This window comes from Nerophis lumbriciformis, linkage group LG38 (genome assembly GCF_033978685.3).
Source record: "Nerophis lumbriciformis linkage group LG38, RoL_Nlum_v2.1, whole genome shotgun sequence".
NCBI classification, from domain to species: Eukaryota; Metazoa; Chordata; class Actinopteri; order Syngnathiformes; family Syngnathidae; genus Nerophis; species Nerophis lumbriciformis.
The window spans coordinates 5,520,440-5,538,545 of record NC_084585.2 but is presented as its reverse complement, the minus strand read 5'-3'; the positions used below and the strand labels follow the sequence as shown (position 1 = coordinate 5,538,545).

Sequence of the window (18,106 nt, the reverse complement as noted above, 5' to 3'; positions counted from 1 at the left end):
GTTACAGTCACTACTTGGAGTAAAAGTTACAGTCACTACTTGGAGTAAAAGTTACACCACTATTTGGAGTAAAAGTTACAGTCACTACTTGGAGTAAAAGTTACATCACTACTTGGAGTAAAAGTTACAGTCACTACTTGGAGTAAAAGTTACAGTCACTACTTGGAGTAAAAGTTACATCACTACTTGGAGTAAAAGTTACAGTCACTACTTGGAGTAAAAGTTACACCACTATTTGGAGTAAAAGTTACATCACTACTTGGAGTAAAAGTTACAGTCACTACTTGGAGTAAAAGTTACATCACTACTTGGAGTAAAAGTTACAGTCACTACTTGGAGTAAAAGGTGGACTAGAATAGTGTTGAGTGAGGTTACTGTGACAGGAAGAGAGGAGGTTGTTGTTGTTTCCTCTTTCTGTCTTCACTTCCTGTCTGCACACCTCCTCACCCTTCACTCACAATTTGCCAATCACATTTATCCCAGCAGCACTCAAACGCAACACAACTGTCTCACCCAGCTGTGTCAAACATCATTTAATGTGGCCCATTGAGTTATTTAACATGGCCCAGCACATTATTCATTGTGGTCCGCCAGATCATTTAATGTGGCCAAATACATTATTTAATGTGGCCCAGCACATTATTCAATGGGCTGGGCCACATCATTTAATGTAGCCCATCATGTTATTTGATGTGGCCCAGCAGATTATTCAATGTGGTCCGCCAGATCATTTAATGTGGCCAATTACATTATTTAATGTGGCCCAGCACATTATTCAATGTGCTGGGCCACATCATTTAATGTAGCCCATCATGTTATTTGATGTGGCCCAGCACATTATTCAATGTGGTCTGCCACATCATTTAATGTAGCCCATTGCGTTATTTACTGTGGCCCAGCACATTATTCAATGTGGTCGGCCACATCATTCAAAGTGGCCCATCACGTTATTAATTTGGCCCAGCACATTATTCAATGTGGTCTGCCACATCATTCAATGTAGTCCATTATGTTATTTACTGTGGCCCAGCACATTATTCAATGTAGCCCCTTACATTATTTATGTGGCCCAGCACATTATTCAATGTGATCTCCCACTATATTTAATGTAGCACATTGCATTATTTAACGTGGCCCAGCACATTATTCAATGTGGTCTGCCACATCATTCAATGTAGCCCATCACGTTATTTACTGTGGCCCAGCACATTATTCAATGTGGTCCGCCACGTCATTCGATGTGGCCCATCACGTTATTTAATGTGGCCCAGCACATTATTCAATGTGGCCCATTACGTTATTTAAAGTGGCCCAGCACATTATTAAATGTGGTACGCCACGTCATTTAAAGTAGCCCATAACATTATTTAATGTGGCCCAGCACATTATTCCATGTGGCCTATTACGTTATTTAATGTGGCCCAGCACATTATTAAATGTGGTCCGTCACATAATTTACTGTGGTCCATTACATTATTTAAAGTGGCCCAGCACATTATTCAATGTGGTCTACCACGTCATTCAATGTAGCCCATTACGTTATTTAAATTGGCCCAGCACATTATCCAATGTGGTCCGCCACATCATTCAATGTAGCCCATCATGTTATTTAATGTGGCCCAGCACATTATTCAATGTAGCCCCTTACATTATTTATGTGGCCCAGCACATTATTCAATGTGATCTGCCACTATATTTAATGTAGCACATTGCATTATTTAATGTGGCCCAGCACATTATTCAATGTAGCCCATTACATTATTATGTGGCCCAGCACATTATTCAATGTGGTCTACCGCTTCATTTAATGTAGCCCATTACATTATTTAATCTGGCCCAGCACATTATTCAATGTGGTCGGCCACGTCCTTCAAATTGGCCCATCACGTTATTAAAGTGGCCCAGCACATTATTCAATGTGGTCTGCCACATCATTCAATGTAGCCCATTATGTTATTTACTGTGGCCCAGCACATTATTCAATGTAGCCCCTTACATTATTTATGTGGCCCAGCACATTATTCAATGTGATCTGCCACTATATTTAATGTAGCACATTGCATTATTTAAAGTGGCCCAGCACATTATTCAATGTGGTCTGCCACATCATTCAATGTAGCCCATCACGTTATTTACTGTGGCCCAGCACATTATTCAATGTGGTCTACCACGTCATTTAAAGTAGCCCATAACATTATTTAACGTGGCCCAGCACATTATTCCATGTGGCCTATTACGTTATTTAATGTGGCCCAGGACATTATTCAATGGGGTTTACCACCTCATTTAATGTAGCCCATTACGTTATTTACAGTGGCCCAGCACATTATTCAATGTGGCCCATTACGTTATTTAATGTGGCCCAGCACATTATTAAATGTGGTCCGCCACATGATTTAAAGTGGCCCATTACATTATTTAAAGTGGACCAGCACATTATTCAATGTGGTCTACCACATCATTTAAAGTAGCCCATTACGTTATTTAAAGTGGCCCAGCACATTATTCAATGTGGTCCGTCAGGTCATTTAATGTGGCCAATTACGTTATTTAAAGTGGCCCAGCACATTATTCAATTATGTTATTTAAATTGGCAAAGAGACGTGCTCGTGAAGTCAAAAAAGCAGTTTTTGTGTTGTAGTGCAACAGTAGTTTTGTCGATTGTTGTCATATTTGCAAAGATTCTAAAGTGGTTTCCCTCCGGTTCCATCAGCTCGGACTCAGATGGTCACTTCGACACCCCCGAGGCAGCGACTCCCGTCCACGGCCCGCCCAAGGTCCCGGCAGAGCTGGGGAGAGCCAACAAAACAGGTGAGGTTTAGCCAGTCTTTGTGAAGGAGTCAGTTTGTGGCAGAGTCCACCTCTTTTAGGAACAGGTTTGGAAGGCAGTGTAGCTCCACACTACATCAGTTGTGTGTAACTGGATCCACATGCCGGGTGAGGAATGTACCTGCCTCCCACATTCCAGCTTTCACTGAGGACTTACCTGCCATTATCTGTAGCACCTTTAGTACCGTACCTGCCATTATCTGTAGCACCTAGGGAGTGTTTTGTACCGTGGAGAAGGATTGGACTTTGCTGCCACTTCAACACGTAAGCTAAGGCCGCTGTCAGACTGTGGGAACGGCCTTGGCTCTGGAATTTGACAGGTTCAACAAAAGCTTCAGTTCACCGTTTTGTGTGGGTCCCTGGCAGGGTCAGGAGGAGGTGATGGGTGGGGGTTTAGGTGGGGGCCCACCTTCATATAACTAGGCTTTTAAAGGGGAACTGCACTTATTTTTGGCCTATGGTTCACAATCATTATGAGAGACAAGAAGACGAAGGGTTTTTGCATTGTATATTGTAAACATCGACTCCTTGGGAGCAATCAATTCTACCTCTGAATCGTTTTAAAAATGCTTTCAAAAATCGTCAACAATACTTCATTTACGTGGTGTAAGCTGTATAATAACCAAACTGTACAACATTGTTGTTGTAAGAGTGAACACTGAGGAACTGCCTTTTGGCGAGTTGAGCAACAATCGTGTTCCCATGTTTAGTTTTTACTCATTTTTACTAATTGGTTTTTATCTAGTCTGCACTTTGTCTATGTTATTATTATTATTATTATTATTATTATTATTATTATTATTATTATTATTATTGGCTTTTATCTAGTTTGCACTTTGTCTGTGTTATTATTATTATTATTATTATTATTATTATTATTATTGGCTTTTATCTAGTTTGCACTTTGTCTGTGTTATAATTATTATTATTATTATTATTATTATTATTATTATTATTGGCTTTTATCTAGTTTGCACTTTGTCTGTTATAATTATTATTATTATTAATATTGGCTTTTATCTAGTCTGCACAGTGTGTATATTGTACATATTACATATTGTTATGAAGGTGTTTGTTACTACATTTACTTTATACACAAAAGACATATTCCTCTCAGGTATTGTTGACAAATATATATATATATATATATATATATATATATATATATATATATATATATATATATATATATATATATATATTCCTCTCAGGTATTGTTGACAAATATATATATGTATGTATATATATATATATATATATATATATATATATATATATATATACAATATATATATTGTTGACAAATATACATATGTGTATATATATATATATATATATATATATATATATATATATGTATATATATATACAATATATATATTGTTGACAAATATATATATGTGTATATATATATATGTGTATATATATATATATACAATATACACACTGTGCAGACTAGATAAAAGCCAATATTAATAATAATAATAATTATAACAGACAAAGTGCAAACTAGATAAAAGCCAATAATAATAATAATAATAACAATAATAATTATAACACAGACAAAGTGCAAACTAGATAAAAGCCAATAATAATAATAATAATAATAATAATAATAATAATAATAATAATAACACAGACAAATATATATATATATATATATATATATATATATATATATATATATATATATATATATATATATATATATATATATATATATATATATACATATACATATATATATTTGTCAACAATACCTGAGAGGAATATGTCTTTTGTGTATAAAGTAAATGTAGTAACAGACACCTTCATAAAAATATGTAATATGTACAATATACACACTGTGCAGACTAGATATATATATTTGTCAACAATACCTGAGAGGAATATATATATATATATATATATATATATATATATATATATATATATATATATATATATATATATATATATATATATATATATTTGTCAACAATACCTGAGAGGAATATATATATATATATATATATTTGTCAACAATACCTGAGAGGAATATATATATATATATATATATATATATATATATATATATATATATATATATATATATATATATATATATATATATATATATATATATATATATATATGTATATATATATATATATATGTATATATATATATAAATGAATATATATACACACACATATATATTTATATATATATATGTGTGTGTATATATATTTATATATATATATATATATATATATATATATATATATATATATATATATATATATATATAAATATATATACACATTTTTATATATAGGAATATGTCTTTTGTGTATAAAGTAAAAGTTTTACATCTTTGAGTTCAACTGATGAAAAATGGGAGCAAAAACAAAAGTGTTGTGTTTGTATTTTTGTTGAGTGTATATATATATATATATATATATATATATATATATATATATATATATACATATATATATATGTGGATAGCGACAAATCTTCTGGCAAAACAACCGTAATCATTTTTATTTGAACAAAGTAAAGTGTAAATGTAAAATAAAAAAAATATCAATTTTATTCTGTAATAGCAACTTTCAGTTGAAAAAGGTTGATAACCCGAGCTCGCCAGTATTGCTCATGACAATGACAATTAAAATGTTATTTATTTAGATATCATTGTTGGAAAGGCTTAGTTGTCATCTTTAGATGATGCAAGTGTGTTTACGTGGATTGAGTTGGGAGGTGCACAAATATTTCCAAGTCCCGTCACTGCTGGTGAATTGAAGTAGGTGGAAACGCAGCAGGCTCTGCCGTCTCCTGGCAACATAATATTATGACAGGCCCACTAAAGTATGTGGATGTGCAAGACTCCATCAAAGCAGTCCTTCCCCTCTGACTTCCTGCTACACAACATCTATCTTCTTGTTTTTTTTACTTAGCATTGTCGAATGCACTTGGTCGGTTTAAATGTCACAGCCTTCATCTCCCAGTGAGGCGTTACCATAGTAACAGCAGCAAGTTGCACTGTTACTTGCGCTCAGAGAACCAATCAGGTACCACACACAGCTGAGGGCTGATCTGATTGGAGAAAACCTGCACATGCGCTGATTGTGTTTGTGTAACGCAAATATTTCTTTCTTTTGTGTCCAGATGTGGAGCAAGACCAGGACCTGATTGTCACAGCTCCATTTGTGGAGGATAATAGTTGGCTCTGCCACAACATGGGTCAAGATGAGCCTGTGCAAGACCCACTGGAGAAGACCACCAGTTGCCTAGGAGCACAACAACATGGCAACCTGTCAAAGCCCAAAGACTCTCAGCCAACCTTTGATTTATTCTTAGACAAAGTGGCAAAAAGCACAGTTCCATTGATAGAACCACCTTGTGAAGAGGCACTGGTTCCAGAAGTGGCAAAAGGCACAGTTCCATTGACAGATCCACCTTATAAAGACCTATTGGTTCAAGAAGTGACAACATACACAGATCTTTTGACAGAACCACCTTGTGAAGAGGCACTGCTTCCAGAAGTGGCAAAAAGCACAGTTCCATTGACAGATCCACCTTATAAAGACCTATTGGTTCCAGAAGTGTCAAAATACACAGATCTCTTGACAGAACCCCCTTGTGAAGAGGCACTGGTTCCAGAAGTGGCACAATGCACAGTTCCATTGACAGATCCACCTTATAAAGACCGATTGGTTTCAGAAGTGTCAAAATACACAGATCTCTTGGCAGAACCACCTTGTGAAGAGGCACTGGTTCCAGAAGTGGCAAAATGCACAGTTCCATTGACAGATCCACCTTTAATAGACGTATTGCTTCCAGAAGTGTCAAAATATACAGTTCCATCGACAGAACCACCCTGTGAAGAGGCATTGGTTCCAGAAGTGGCACAATTCACAGTTCCATTGCCAGAACCACTTTGTAACACAATTGCTTTCTTAGATAAAGACCCAAATCCGGATTTTGCTCCAGCTTTTTCCATTGTCCGTGGAATTGATTCGATCCAATTCAGTCAAGCTGAACTCAACCCTGCTGTGAGTTTCCCAGAAGAGAAACCTCTTGTTGATTCAGAACCACAAGGCAATAGTGTAGTCAACCAGGCAGTTGAGTCCAGTTCAAAAACTAAAACACGCAAATCTAAACCGCAATCCTTGGCACTAAAGGACACATCCAGGGAGGAAGTACAACAATCAAACGAGGAGGAACAACACCTTGTTCCCAAAGCCTCTTATAACTTTGACCCTGACCAGTTAGATGATTGCTTTAATCCTTTCACTAGTGGAGGATCCAAAATCCAGAACTCTCCACCACCATGCAGTACAATAGCCTTCCCAAGACTTGAGCCACTTGGTAGTGCTTTGTTGACCTGCGAGGACAGCGCGGCAGCAGCTTCAGCAGAGGAATCAACTTTGGAGGCAAAACCCATGATTCTGGAGTTTGTTGTGGATGAGGGCACAGTCAAAAAGCCACCGCCAAAGAAATTAGGAAACAGAAAGACAACCAGCAAACTCAAAAAGGAAGTAAAACCCAAAGTGCCAGAAACTTCCTGTGAACCTGCACCAGAACCTGTCGTATCAGAATCAGTTCCAGACCCAGCATCTCTTTCTGAGCCAGCTCCAGAAACACATTTGCCTGTTTCAGACTCCACTGTGCCTCTAAACCTGGACGACGTTCCCATTCCTCGCAAGGGAACATATAACTTTGACCCCGCTCAGTGGGATGACCCCGACTTCAACCCCTTCGGGAGCAACAGCAAGGTGGACAGTTCACCAGTGCTCCCCGGAGGCTCCTACACCTTCGACCCGGACACGTTGGACAACTCTGCGGACCCTTTCAAACCCTCCAAGACCCTGGGTAACGAGGATTCGTCCGGTCGTTCCCCTCAGCCGGAGAAAAAACAGGAAGACGGAAGCAAAGGGAAAACAGAGCACCCGGCGGGCGTAAAGAAAGTTCGGCAAAGCGCCAAGAAAAGCAAAGAAAGGACGGCCAAGTAAGTCTGCTCCTAAACTTCCCAGCATTGTTTTCTTCCTCTTTAAAGCTGGTTTAGGACAGAACACCATCATCAGTCAGAAAACCTCAAGTATGAGCTTTCTCTCTCAGGCTAAAAGTATTGTTGACATGGCCCAGGGATGGGAGGAATAGCAAACAACTCTTTGAACGCATGCCAAACCCTTAGCGCTGCATACTGGTCATTGGTGTGATTCCTCAGCAGTTATTTTTAGACTCTTCAAAGACTCTTGCATGTTTCTGTCTGCTTGCTTTGTTTACCATCACTCTTATTTGCCTCTATCCATCCATCCATCCATCCATTTTCTACCGCTTGTCCCGTTCAGCTGGAGCCTATCTCAGCTGCATTCAGGCGGAAGGCGGGGTACACCCTGGACAAGTTGCCACCTCAACGCAGGGCCAACACAGATAGACAGACAACATTCACACTCACATTCACACACTAGGGACCATTTAGTGTTGCCAATCAACCTATCCCCAGGTGCATGTCTTTGGAGGTGGGAGGAAGCCGGAGTACGCTTTGTGTTATTAGAGTCAAAATTGCACATTTTTCTCGTTACATTTGCTCTTTTATTCCACTTTTTGGTGATAATATTTTTAGAACGTGCCGCGGGCCGCACTTTGAACACCCCTGATCTAAACCATGTGTGGTTTCTGTTCCCTAGGAAGACCTGTAAAGTTGACCAACATGATGAGAGCCAGTCCCAGACGTGCAAGCAGGTAATTTGACGACTTGTTGCTGTGCTTATAGGTCTCACTTACTGCACTTACCATCTCTATTATTTAGCAGCTGTCCAACTTGTAAACACACACACAAAAAAATGATATATTTAAAACTGAAGACCTGTTTTGGAGCCAGAGATGTTGCCTTCAACCCTGGTCCTGGCTCTGAGGTTGTTCCGCATCCTTGTGGACCTGGCTTTGGGTGATAGACAACCAACTTCCCACGATTGTCCAAACGGGGTATAATGAACATTTAAAAAGCACCTGCTGATTGTGCATCGGCTCTTGATTGATGCTGAAGTTAGTAGGATGTAATTCCTACTAACATATGACACACACATCTCACTCACTGCTAACTTCATTGTTCGTGTATAAACTATCATGGAAACCTCAAACAAAAATCTCCAAAAGCCTCTCAATTATAAACAAAGCAAAACTTTACCTAACGGCCACTTGCTTGGCAGCAGGCCGACTCAGTGTTTGAGTGGTTAGACTGTCCGCCCTGAGATGGGTTGGTCGTGAGTTCAAACCTAAGAATACAAAGAAAACATACAAAATTATTAAAATATAAATAAAATAAATAAGATGAATAAATTAATACAAATTATTTTATCATTAATTAAAATTAAAATTAAAATGTATTAAAAATAAAAAATATATTTAAAAAAAGCAAGCATTAAACGTTAGCATGCTGAGTCATACTAAAGACTACAAAGAAAACATACAAAATAAATAAAATATAAATAAAATAAATAAGATGAATAAATAATTAAAAAATTATTTTATCATTAATTACAATGAAAATGAAAATGAAAATTAAAAATTATTAAAAATAAAAAATATATATTAAAAAAAGCAAGCATTAAAAAAAAAGCAATCATTAAACGTTAGCATGCTGAGTCATACCAAAGAAAACATAAAAAATTATTAAAATATAAATAAATAAAATAAGATTAATAAATAAATAAAAAATACTTTATCATTATTTAAAATTCAAAAAGTTAAAATTAAAATTAAAATTAAAATTAAAATTAAAATTAAAATTAAAATTAAAAATTATTAAAACAATTTAAAAAAATATTTTTTTTAAAAACGCAAGCATTAAATGTTAGCATGCTGAGTCATACCAAAGAAAACATACAAAATTATTAAAATATAAATAAATAAAATAAGATTAATAAATAAATAAAAATTACTTTATCATTATTTAAAATTCAAAAAGTTAAAATTAAAATTAAAATTAAAATTAAAATTAAAATTAAAATTAAAATTAAAATAAAAAATTATTAAAACAATTTAAAAAAATATTTTTTTTAAATCGCAAGCATTAAACATTAGCATGCTAATATAAGAGCATCTAGTGGTTAGAGTGTCCGCCCTGAGATGGGTAGGTTGTGAGTTCAAACCCCAGGTGAATCATACCTAAGACTACAAAGAAAACATACAAAGTTATTCAAATATAAATAAATAAATAAAAATAATTATTTAATCACTATTATCATTATTTAATTATTTAAAATTAATTAAAATAAAATTAAAATTAAAATTAAAATTAAAATTAAAACAAATATTTTTAAAAACCGTAAGCATTAAACGTTAGCATGCTAATATAAGAGAATCTAGTGGTTAGAGTGTCCGCCCTGAGATGGGTAGGTTGTGAGTTCAAACCCCGGCCGAGTCATACCAAAGACTATAAAAATGGGAGCCATTACCTCCCTGCTTGGCACTCAGCATCAAGGGTTGGAATTGTGGGTTAGATCACCAAAAATTATTCCTGGGCGTGGCCACCGCTGCTGCCCACTGCTCCCCTCACCTCCCAGGGAGTGAACAAGGGTGATGGGTCAAATGCAGAGGACAAATTTCACCACACCGAGTGTGTGTGTGTGACAATCATTGGTACTTTAACTTTAACTTAAAGTAAAATGATTTAATTGTGGTAATTCACTCCGCTGTGCCAAGGAAGAGGAGGTTCAGAGCCCGGAGATCTCGCAGCGAGTTCACCACGCCACTGACGAGGAGAAGCTGGCGTCCACGGGCATCGCGGGTCAGACCGCAGACCACCACCAACCCAGAGGGGAGTCTGACCATGCCAACAAGAAGCCAATCATGCCCATCAAAGACGGTATTTTCTTTTCTTATAATACAATAATATGAAGTACACGTGACCAGGATACTTGAATTTTTTTATATAATTAGAGGTTAAAAAGAAAAAAGTCCCATTTCAATTCCATAATTATTATTGTTTTTTTATGTTTTATGATTTACTCATTTAAGTCTGATTGACGTCTGTGTTCGTGAATATAGCATGCAGAATGTATCAACAACACCCACAATGCTGGTAGGGGAAGATGCAAATGTGATTTATCAACAGAATGTATCAACAACACCCACAATACTGGGAGGGGAAGATGCAAATGTGATTTATCAACAGAATGTATCAACAACACCCACAATACTGGGAGGGGAAGATGCAAATGTGATTTATCAACAGAATGTATCAACAACACCCACAATACTGGGAGGGGAAGATGCAAATGTGATTTATCAACAACACTCATCATCTTTGTGGAAGCACTATTAGGGTTTGATCGGTGGATGACATCCAACTTAGGGTTTTGATCGGTGGATGGTCCAATTTAGGGTTTTGATCGGTGGATGACATCCAACTTAGGGTTTTGATTGGTGGATGACATCCAATTTAGGGTTTTGATTGGTGGATGGCATCCAACTTAGGGTTATGATTGGTGGATGACATCCAAATTGTGGATGGCATCCAATTTAGGGTTTTGATCGGTGGATGACATCCAACTTAGGCTTTTGATTGGTGGATGACATCCAAATTGTGGATGGCATCCAACTTAGGGTTTTGATCGGTGGATGACATCCAACTTAGGGTTTTGATTGGTGGATGACATCCAATTTAGGGTTTTGATCGGTGGATGGCATCCAACTTAGGCTTTTGATTGGTGGATGACATCCAAATCGTGGATGGCATCCAACTTAGGGTTTTGATCGGTGGATGACATCCAACTTAGGGTTTTGATCGGTGGATGGCATCCAACTTAGGGTTTTGATCGGTGGATGACATCCAACTTAGGGTTTTGATCGGTGGATGGATCCAACTTAGGGTTTTGATCGGTGGACGACATCCATCTTAGGGTTTTGATCGGTGGATGACATCCAACTTAGGGTTTTGATCGGTGGATGGCATCCAACTTAGGGTTTTGATCGGTGGATGACATCCAACTTAGGGTTTTGATTGGTGGATGACATTCAACTTAGGGTTTTGATCGGTGGATGGCATCTAACTTAGGGTTTTGATCGGTGGATGGCATCCAACTTAAAGTTTTGATCGGTGGATGGCATCCAACTTAGGGTTTTGATCGGTGGATGACATCCAACTTAGGGTTTTGATCGGTGGATGGTCCAATTTAGGGTTTTGATCGGTGGATGACATCCAACTTAGGGTTTTGATCGGTGGATGGTCCAATTTAGGGTTTTGATCGGTGGATGACATCCAACTTAGGGTTTTGATCGGTGGATGACATCCAATTTAGGGTTTTGATCGGTGGATGACATCCAACTTAGGCTTTTGATTGGTGAATGACATCCAACTTAGGATTTTGATCGGTGGATGGCATCCAACTTAGGGTTTTGATCGGTGGATGACATCCAACTAAGGGTTTTGATCGGTGGATGGCATCTAACTTAGGGTTTTGATCGGTGGATGGCATCTAACTTCGGGTTTTGATCGGTGGATGGCATCCGACTTAGGGTTTTGATCGGTGAATTACATCCAACTTAGGGTTTTGATCGGTGGATGACATCCAAATTAGGGTTTTGATTGGTGGATGGCATCCAACTTAGGGTTTTGATTGGTGGATGACATCCAACTTAGGGTTTTGATCGGTGGATGGCATCTAACTTAGAGTTTTGATCGGTGGATGACATCCATCTTAGGGTTTTGATCGGTGGATGACATCCAACTTAGGGTTTTGATCGGTGGATGACATCCAACTTAGGGTTTTGATCGGTGGATGACATCCAACTTAGGGTTTTGATCAGTGGATGGCATCCAACTTAGGGTTTTGATCGGTGGATGGCATCTAACTTAGGGTTTTGATCGGTGGATGGCATCCAACTTAGGGTTTTGATCGGTGGATGACATCCAACCTAGGGTTTTGATCGGTGGATGGCATCCAACTTAGGGTTTTGATCGGTGGATGGCATCCAACTTAGGGTTTTGATCGGTGGATGGCATCCAACTTAGGGTTTTGATCGGTGGATGACATCCAACCTAGGGTTTTGATCGGTGGATGGCATCCAACTTAGGGTTTTGATCGGTGGATGACATCCAACTTAGGGTTTTGATCGGTGGATGACATCCAACTTAGGGTTTTGATCGGTGGATGACATCCAACCTAGGGTTTTGATCGGTGAATGACATCCAACTTAGAGTTTTGATCGGTGGATGACATCCAACTTAGGGTTTTGATCGGTGGATGACATCCAACCTAAGGTTTTGATCGGTGGATGACATCCAACTTAGGGTTTTGATCGGTGGATGACATCCAACTTAGGGTTTTGATCGGTGGATGACATCCAAATTAGGGTTTTGATCGGTGGATGACATCCAACTTAGGGTTTTGATTGGTGGATGACATTCAACTTAGGGTTTTGATCGGTGGATGGCATCTAACTTAGGGTTTTGATCGGTGGATGGCATCCAACTTAAAGTTTTGATCGGTGGATGGCATCCAACTTAGGGTTTTGATCGGTGGATGACATCCAACTTAGGGTTTTGATCGGTGGATGGCATCCAACTTAGGGTTTTGATCGGTGGATGGCATCCAACTTAGGGTTTTGATCGGTGGATGACATCCAACCTAGGGTTTTGATCGGTGGATGGCATCCAACTTAGGGTTTTGATCGGTGGATGGCATCCAACTTAGGGTTTTGATCGGTGGATGGCATCCAACTTAGGGTTTTGATCGGTGGATGACATCCAACCTAGGGTTTTGATCGGTGGATGGCATCCAACTTAGGGTTTTGATCGGTGGATGACATCCAACTTAGGGTTTTGATCGGTGGATGACATCCAACTTAGGGTTTTGATCGGTGGATGACATCCAACTTAGGGTTTTGATCGGTGGATGGCATCCAACTTAGGGTTTTGATCGGTGGATGACATCCAACCTAGGGTTTTGATCGGTGGATGGCATCCAACTTAGGGTTTTGATCGGTGGATGGCATCCAACTTAGGGTTTTGATCGGTGGATGGCATCCAACTTAGGGTTTTGATCGGTGGATGACATCCAACCTAGGGTTTTGATCGGTGGATGGCATCCAACTTAGGGTTTTGATCGGTGGATGACATCCAACTTAGGGTTTTGATCGGTGGATGACATCCAACTTAGGCTTGGCAGTGGCCACTTTTCATTCAAAGATGTTTTGTTCCTCCACAAAGACGAGGAGACCAAGAAGATCCACTGCAAGGAGCAAAAGAACATGATCGCTTCCAAAGAAGATGTCGTAAGTAAAGATGCAGTAAGTCAAATCTCTTCATCTTGTTTGACTTTTATGTTCAGTTTTGAATCTCTGGAGGGAAACACACACAAGTCCATCATTCCACCTCAGACAGTATTAATGAATCATGACATGGTATGAACCTATGCAAATATGAAGCTTTTTACCAGACAGAATGTTCATGTGTGACATGATTTGAATAAGCTTTTGTCTTCTTCCAACAAGTGCTGGTGGAAGTTGAACTGTATAGTCGTCTATCTGTGCTTTAAGACTACAGCCTCTTTCACATCTTGCAAACAAACCAAAATTGTAAACATGGCACCTGTGCCTTTTACACAGAACTTAGTCAAGCAGAGTATTATGTGCACTTTCACACACAGATGTATTGTCTTTGCATTCTTTGAATAGTGTCACACCCCGCCTCGGGTGAGGTTAACGTAACCTTTGCAAACCAGACAGGAAAAGGTGAAAATCTGCAGAAAAAGACCTTGTTGAAAGTTTTGAGGTTAAAAATGTCCAGAAAAGACGTAGAATTAGAAACAACTGTAGTACATTTTTTCCATTTGCAGTAATTTGGTGGAAAAAACACCGTAAATTTAATGGTAAAATTCTGGTAACGGAGCTGGCAGTTTTTTTTAATCGTTGAATCTATTATAAAACAAAAAAATGACAGGCTAATGAGTTGCGTTTGAGTTTAAGAACCGTGCTTTATGGTAAAGTTGTGACTTATTGACGCTCTAAGGACAAGTATAGTCTTCCCCCGCGTCCTGTAAGGAAAACCTAAACACTTTGACGTTTATCATCCTCTATATGTCTAATCCAGTGGTTCTTAACCTGGGTTGGATGGAACCATAGGGGTTCGGTGAGTCGGCCTCAGGGGTTCGGCGGAGGTCCAAACACAACCGACTCATCGTTTAAATAAAAACTTCTCCCTATCGGCGTATTACGGATACGACAACAGCAGAAGTCAGACTGATTTGTTGTGAGTTCATGCACTGTGTTGGCTTTGTTCTTTGAACAAGGTGATGTTCATGCACACTTCATTTTGTGCACCAGTAAAAAAACATGGTAACACTTTAGTATGGGGAACATATTCACTATTAATTAGTTGCTTATTAACATGCAAATTAGTAACATATTGGCTCTTAACTAGTCATTATTAAGTACTTATTAATGCCTTATTCGGCATGGCCTTATTATAACCCTAACCCTCTAACCCTGGCCCTGGCCCTGACCCTAACCATCCATCCATCCATCCATTTTCTATCGCTTATTCCCTTTGGGGTCGCGGAGGGTGCTGGAGCCTATCTCAGCTACAATCGGGCGGAAGGCGGGGTATATCCTGGACAAGTCGCCACCTCATCACAGGGCCAACACAGATAGACAGACAACATTCACACTCACATTCACACCCTAGGGCCAATTTAGTGTTGCCAATCAACCTATCCCCAGGTGCATGTCTTTGGAGGTGGGAGGAAGCCTAAAGTAAGTCTTTGTTACTTAGAATATGTTCCCCTAATGTCCAAATAACTCTAAATGAAGTCTTTGTTACTTAGAATATGTTCCCCGTACTAAAGTGTTACCAAAAACATATAACTTTGTCTTGAATTTGAAAAAACAAACATTTTATTTTTCACTAAAGAAGGGTTGGGTGAATGCGCATATGAAACTGGTGGGGTCATACTTGTCAACCCTCCCGGATTTTTCGGGAGACTCCCGAAATTCAGCGCCTCTCCCGAATATAAACAACGTCTACAGTAAAGCAGTTCGTCTGCCGTAAACAGCAATGTTGTGACACTCTTAAACAGGACAATACTGCCATCTAGTGCATTTGATGAAAGCACTTTTGTGCGTGCCACACAGCAATGCATCATCAGAGAGGGTGTTCAGCATGGTTAGAAAGATAGTGACAGAGAATAGAACAAGGATGGACAATTCAACCCTTAACTCAACAATGAGTAGATGAGTGTTATGTGTGTGTATATGTGTACATAAATGAACACTGAAATTCAAGTATTTATTTTATTTATATATATATATATATATATATATATATACATATATATATATATATATATATATATATATATATATATATATAATAAAATAAATATATATTTATAGCTAGAATTCACTGAAAGTCAATTATTTCTTTTATATATATATATATATATACATATATATATATATATATATATATATATATATATATATATATATATATATATATATATATATATATATATATATATATATATATATATATCCATCCATCCATCCATTTTCTACCGCTTATTCCCTTCAGGGTCGCGGGGATATATATATATATATATATATATATATATATATATATATATATATATATATATATATATATATATATATATATATTAGAGATGCGCGGTTTGCGGACACAACCGCGGAGTCCGCAGATTATCCGCGGGTCGGGCGGTTGAAATTAAAAAAAATTAGATTTTATCCGCGGGTCGGGTCGGGCGGTTGAAATTAAAAGAAATTAGATTTTAAATAGATTCAGGCGGGTGGCAGTTAAACCAATTCAGAAATATATATACATAGTTAAATGTTGTTACCCACATACGAAAAACAAGCAGGCACCTGCAGCATATGCCACAACAGAAGAAGAAGAAAAAAAGAGATGGCAACGCCGGCAGCAAACGTGATACGCGACAAACTAAAAAAAGGGAATACTAAAGACCAGGGGAAAAAAAGGCCAGAAAAGTTCAGCGTGGACTCGTTTTTATGAGGTTGTAAATCAGGATGATAGTAATGCTGGCTACGTGATTTGCAAGAGCTGCGACGCTGTTTATGTCTACGACAGTCACAAAACCGGGACATCTAACATGGTGCATCACATTTGTGCAAAACCCCGAACCTCCACAAACACCCTGAGCATGAGCAGTTTCGTCCGCCGTGATCCCAGAAGAGTGCCACAGGACGTTAAAACAAGATAGAACGCAGCTGCCTGCAGCAGTTTGAGTGGCGCGAATGCGCTTGGAGGTGCGCTCAGCGCGGCTCCCAGATGATTGCGCACTGGTGTGCATCTGGGCCGTGACAGCGTGGCACGCATTGAATGTCTCTGCTGCATTGGATCAGTCTCCTTTCTTTAACAGGCAAAAGCTTTATAACCTCACTAATGCCTTGCATCATCTATATTAGATATATAACAACGGGCGGGTGCGGGCGGGTGCGGTTTTGATTCAATGTTAGTTCGGGTGGATGCGGATGGTTGACGACTTTTGTGATGCGGTTGCGGATGAAATAATTGCCTATCCGCGCATCTCTAATATATATATATATATATATATATATATATATATATATATATATATATGAAATACTTGACTTGGTGAATTCTAGCTGTAAATATACTCCTCCCCTCTTAACCACGCCCCCGCCCCAACCCCCCACCTACCGAAATTGGAGGTCTCAAGGTTGGCAAGTATGGGTGGGGTTCAGTACCTCCAACAAGGTTAAGAACCACTGGTCTAATCTGTCTGGGTACATTTAGAAAGTGATCAGATGAAACATGGAGGAAGGAAGTGGTCACAGAACACCTGAAAATGGTGAAAATCTGCAGAAAAAGACCTTGTTGAAATGTCCATAATTGATGCAGAGTTGCATGTAAACTAAAATGAGGCCCACAGTCTCTACTACCTTTCATTTATAAATGGCGGTCTGGGATTAAATTGATAATATTCGTGTGATGTTCCACAGTGTGAGACATGCGTGGATGTGACCAGTGCCACAGACACAGAGGTGGTGTCTCCAGACAAACTACCTCTGAGTGAGATGGACAAGGCTGCAGTGCTCACTCTCATCAGAGAGGAGGTACGCTTCTCCCTCCGGAGGCACTATCCATAAACATATCATCCCTTTTCAGCCTGGTTTCATATCTTCATCTTTCTTCTCATCCTCAGATCATCGCTAAAGAGGTGGAAGTCAATGAGTGGAAGACAAAGTACGAGCAGAGCCGAGCTGAGGTTCTGGAGATGAGGTA

The 18,106-nt window shown here is 38.4% G+C and overlaps 1 protein-coding gene across 2 annotated transcripts in view; it reads left to right on the top strand.

Moving 5' to 3' along the window:
• tacc1 (transforming, acidic coiled-coil containing protein 1) overlaps positions 1-18,106 on the top strand; it is a 94,693-nt gene that overhangs the window by 64,783 nt on the left and 11,804 nt on the right. For both annotated transcript variants that reach the window (XM_061932786.2, XM_061932785.2), the window contains exons 2-8: positions 2,714-2,811; positions 5,980-7,822; positions 8,505-8,559; positions 10,522-10,684; positions 14,030-14,109; positions 17,824-17,937; positions 18,027-18,103. In XM_061932786.2, the coding sequence (XP_061788770.1) occupies positions 2,714-2,811; positions 5,980-7,822; positions 8,505-8,559; positions 10,522-10,684; positions 14,030-14,109; positions 17,824-17,937; positions 18,027-18,103 (2,430 nt within the window). The remainder of the gene's footprint in view (positions 1-2,713; positions 2,812-5,979; positions 7,823-8,504; positions 8,560-10,521; positions 10,685-14,029; positions 14,110-17,823; positions 17,938-18,026; positions 18,104-18,106) is intronic.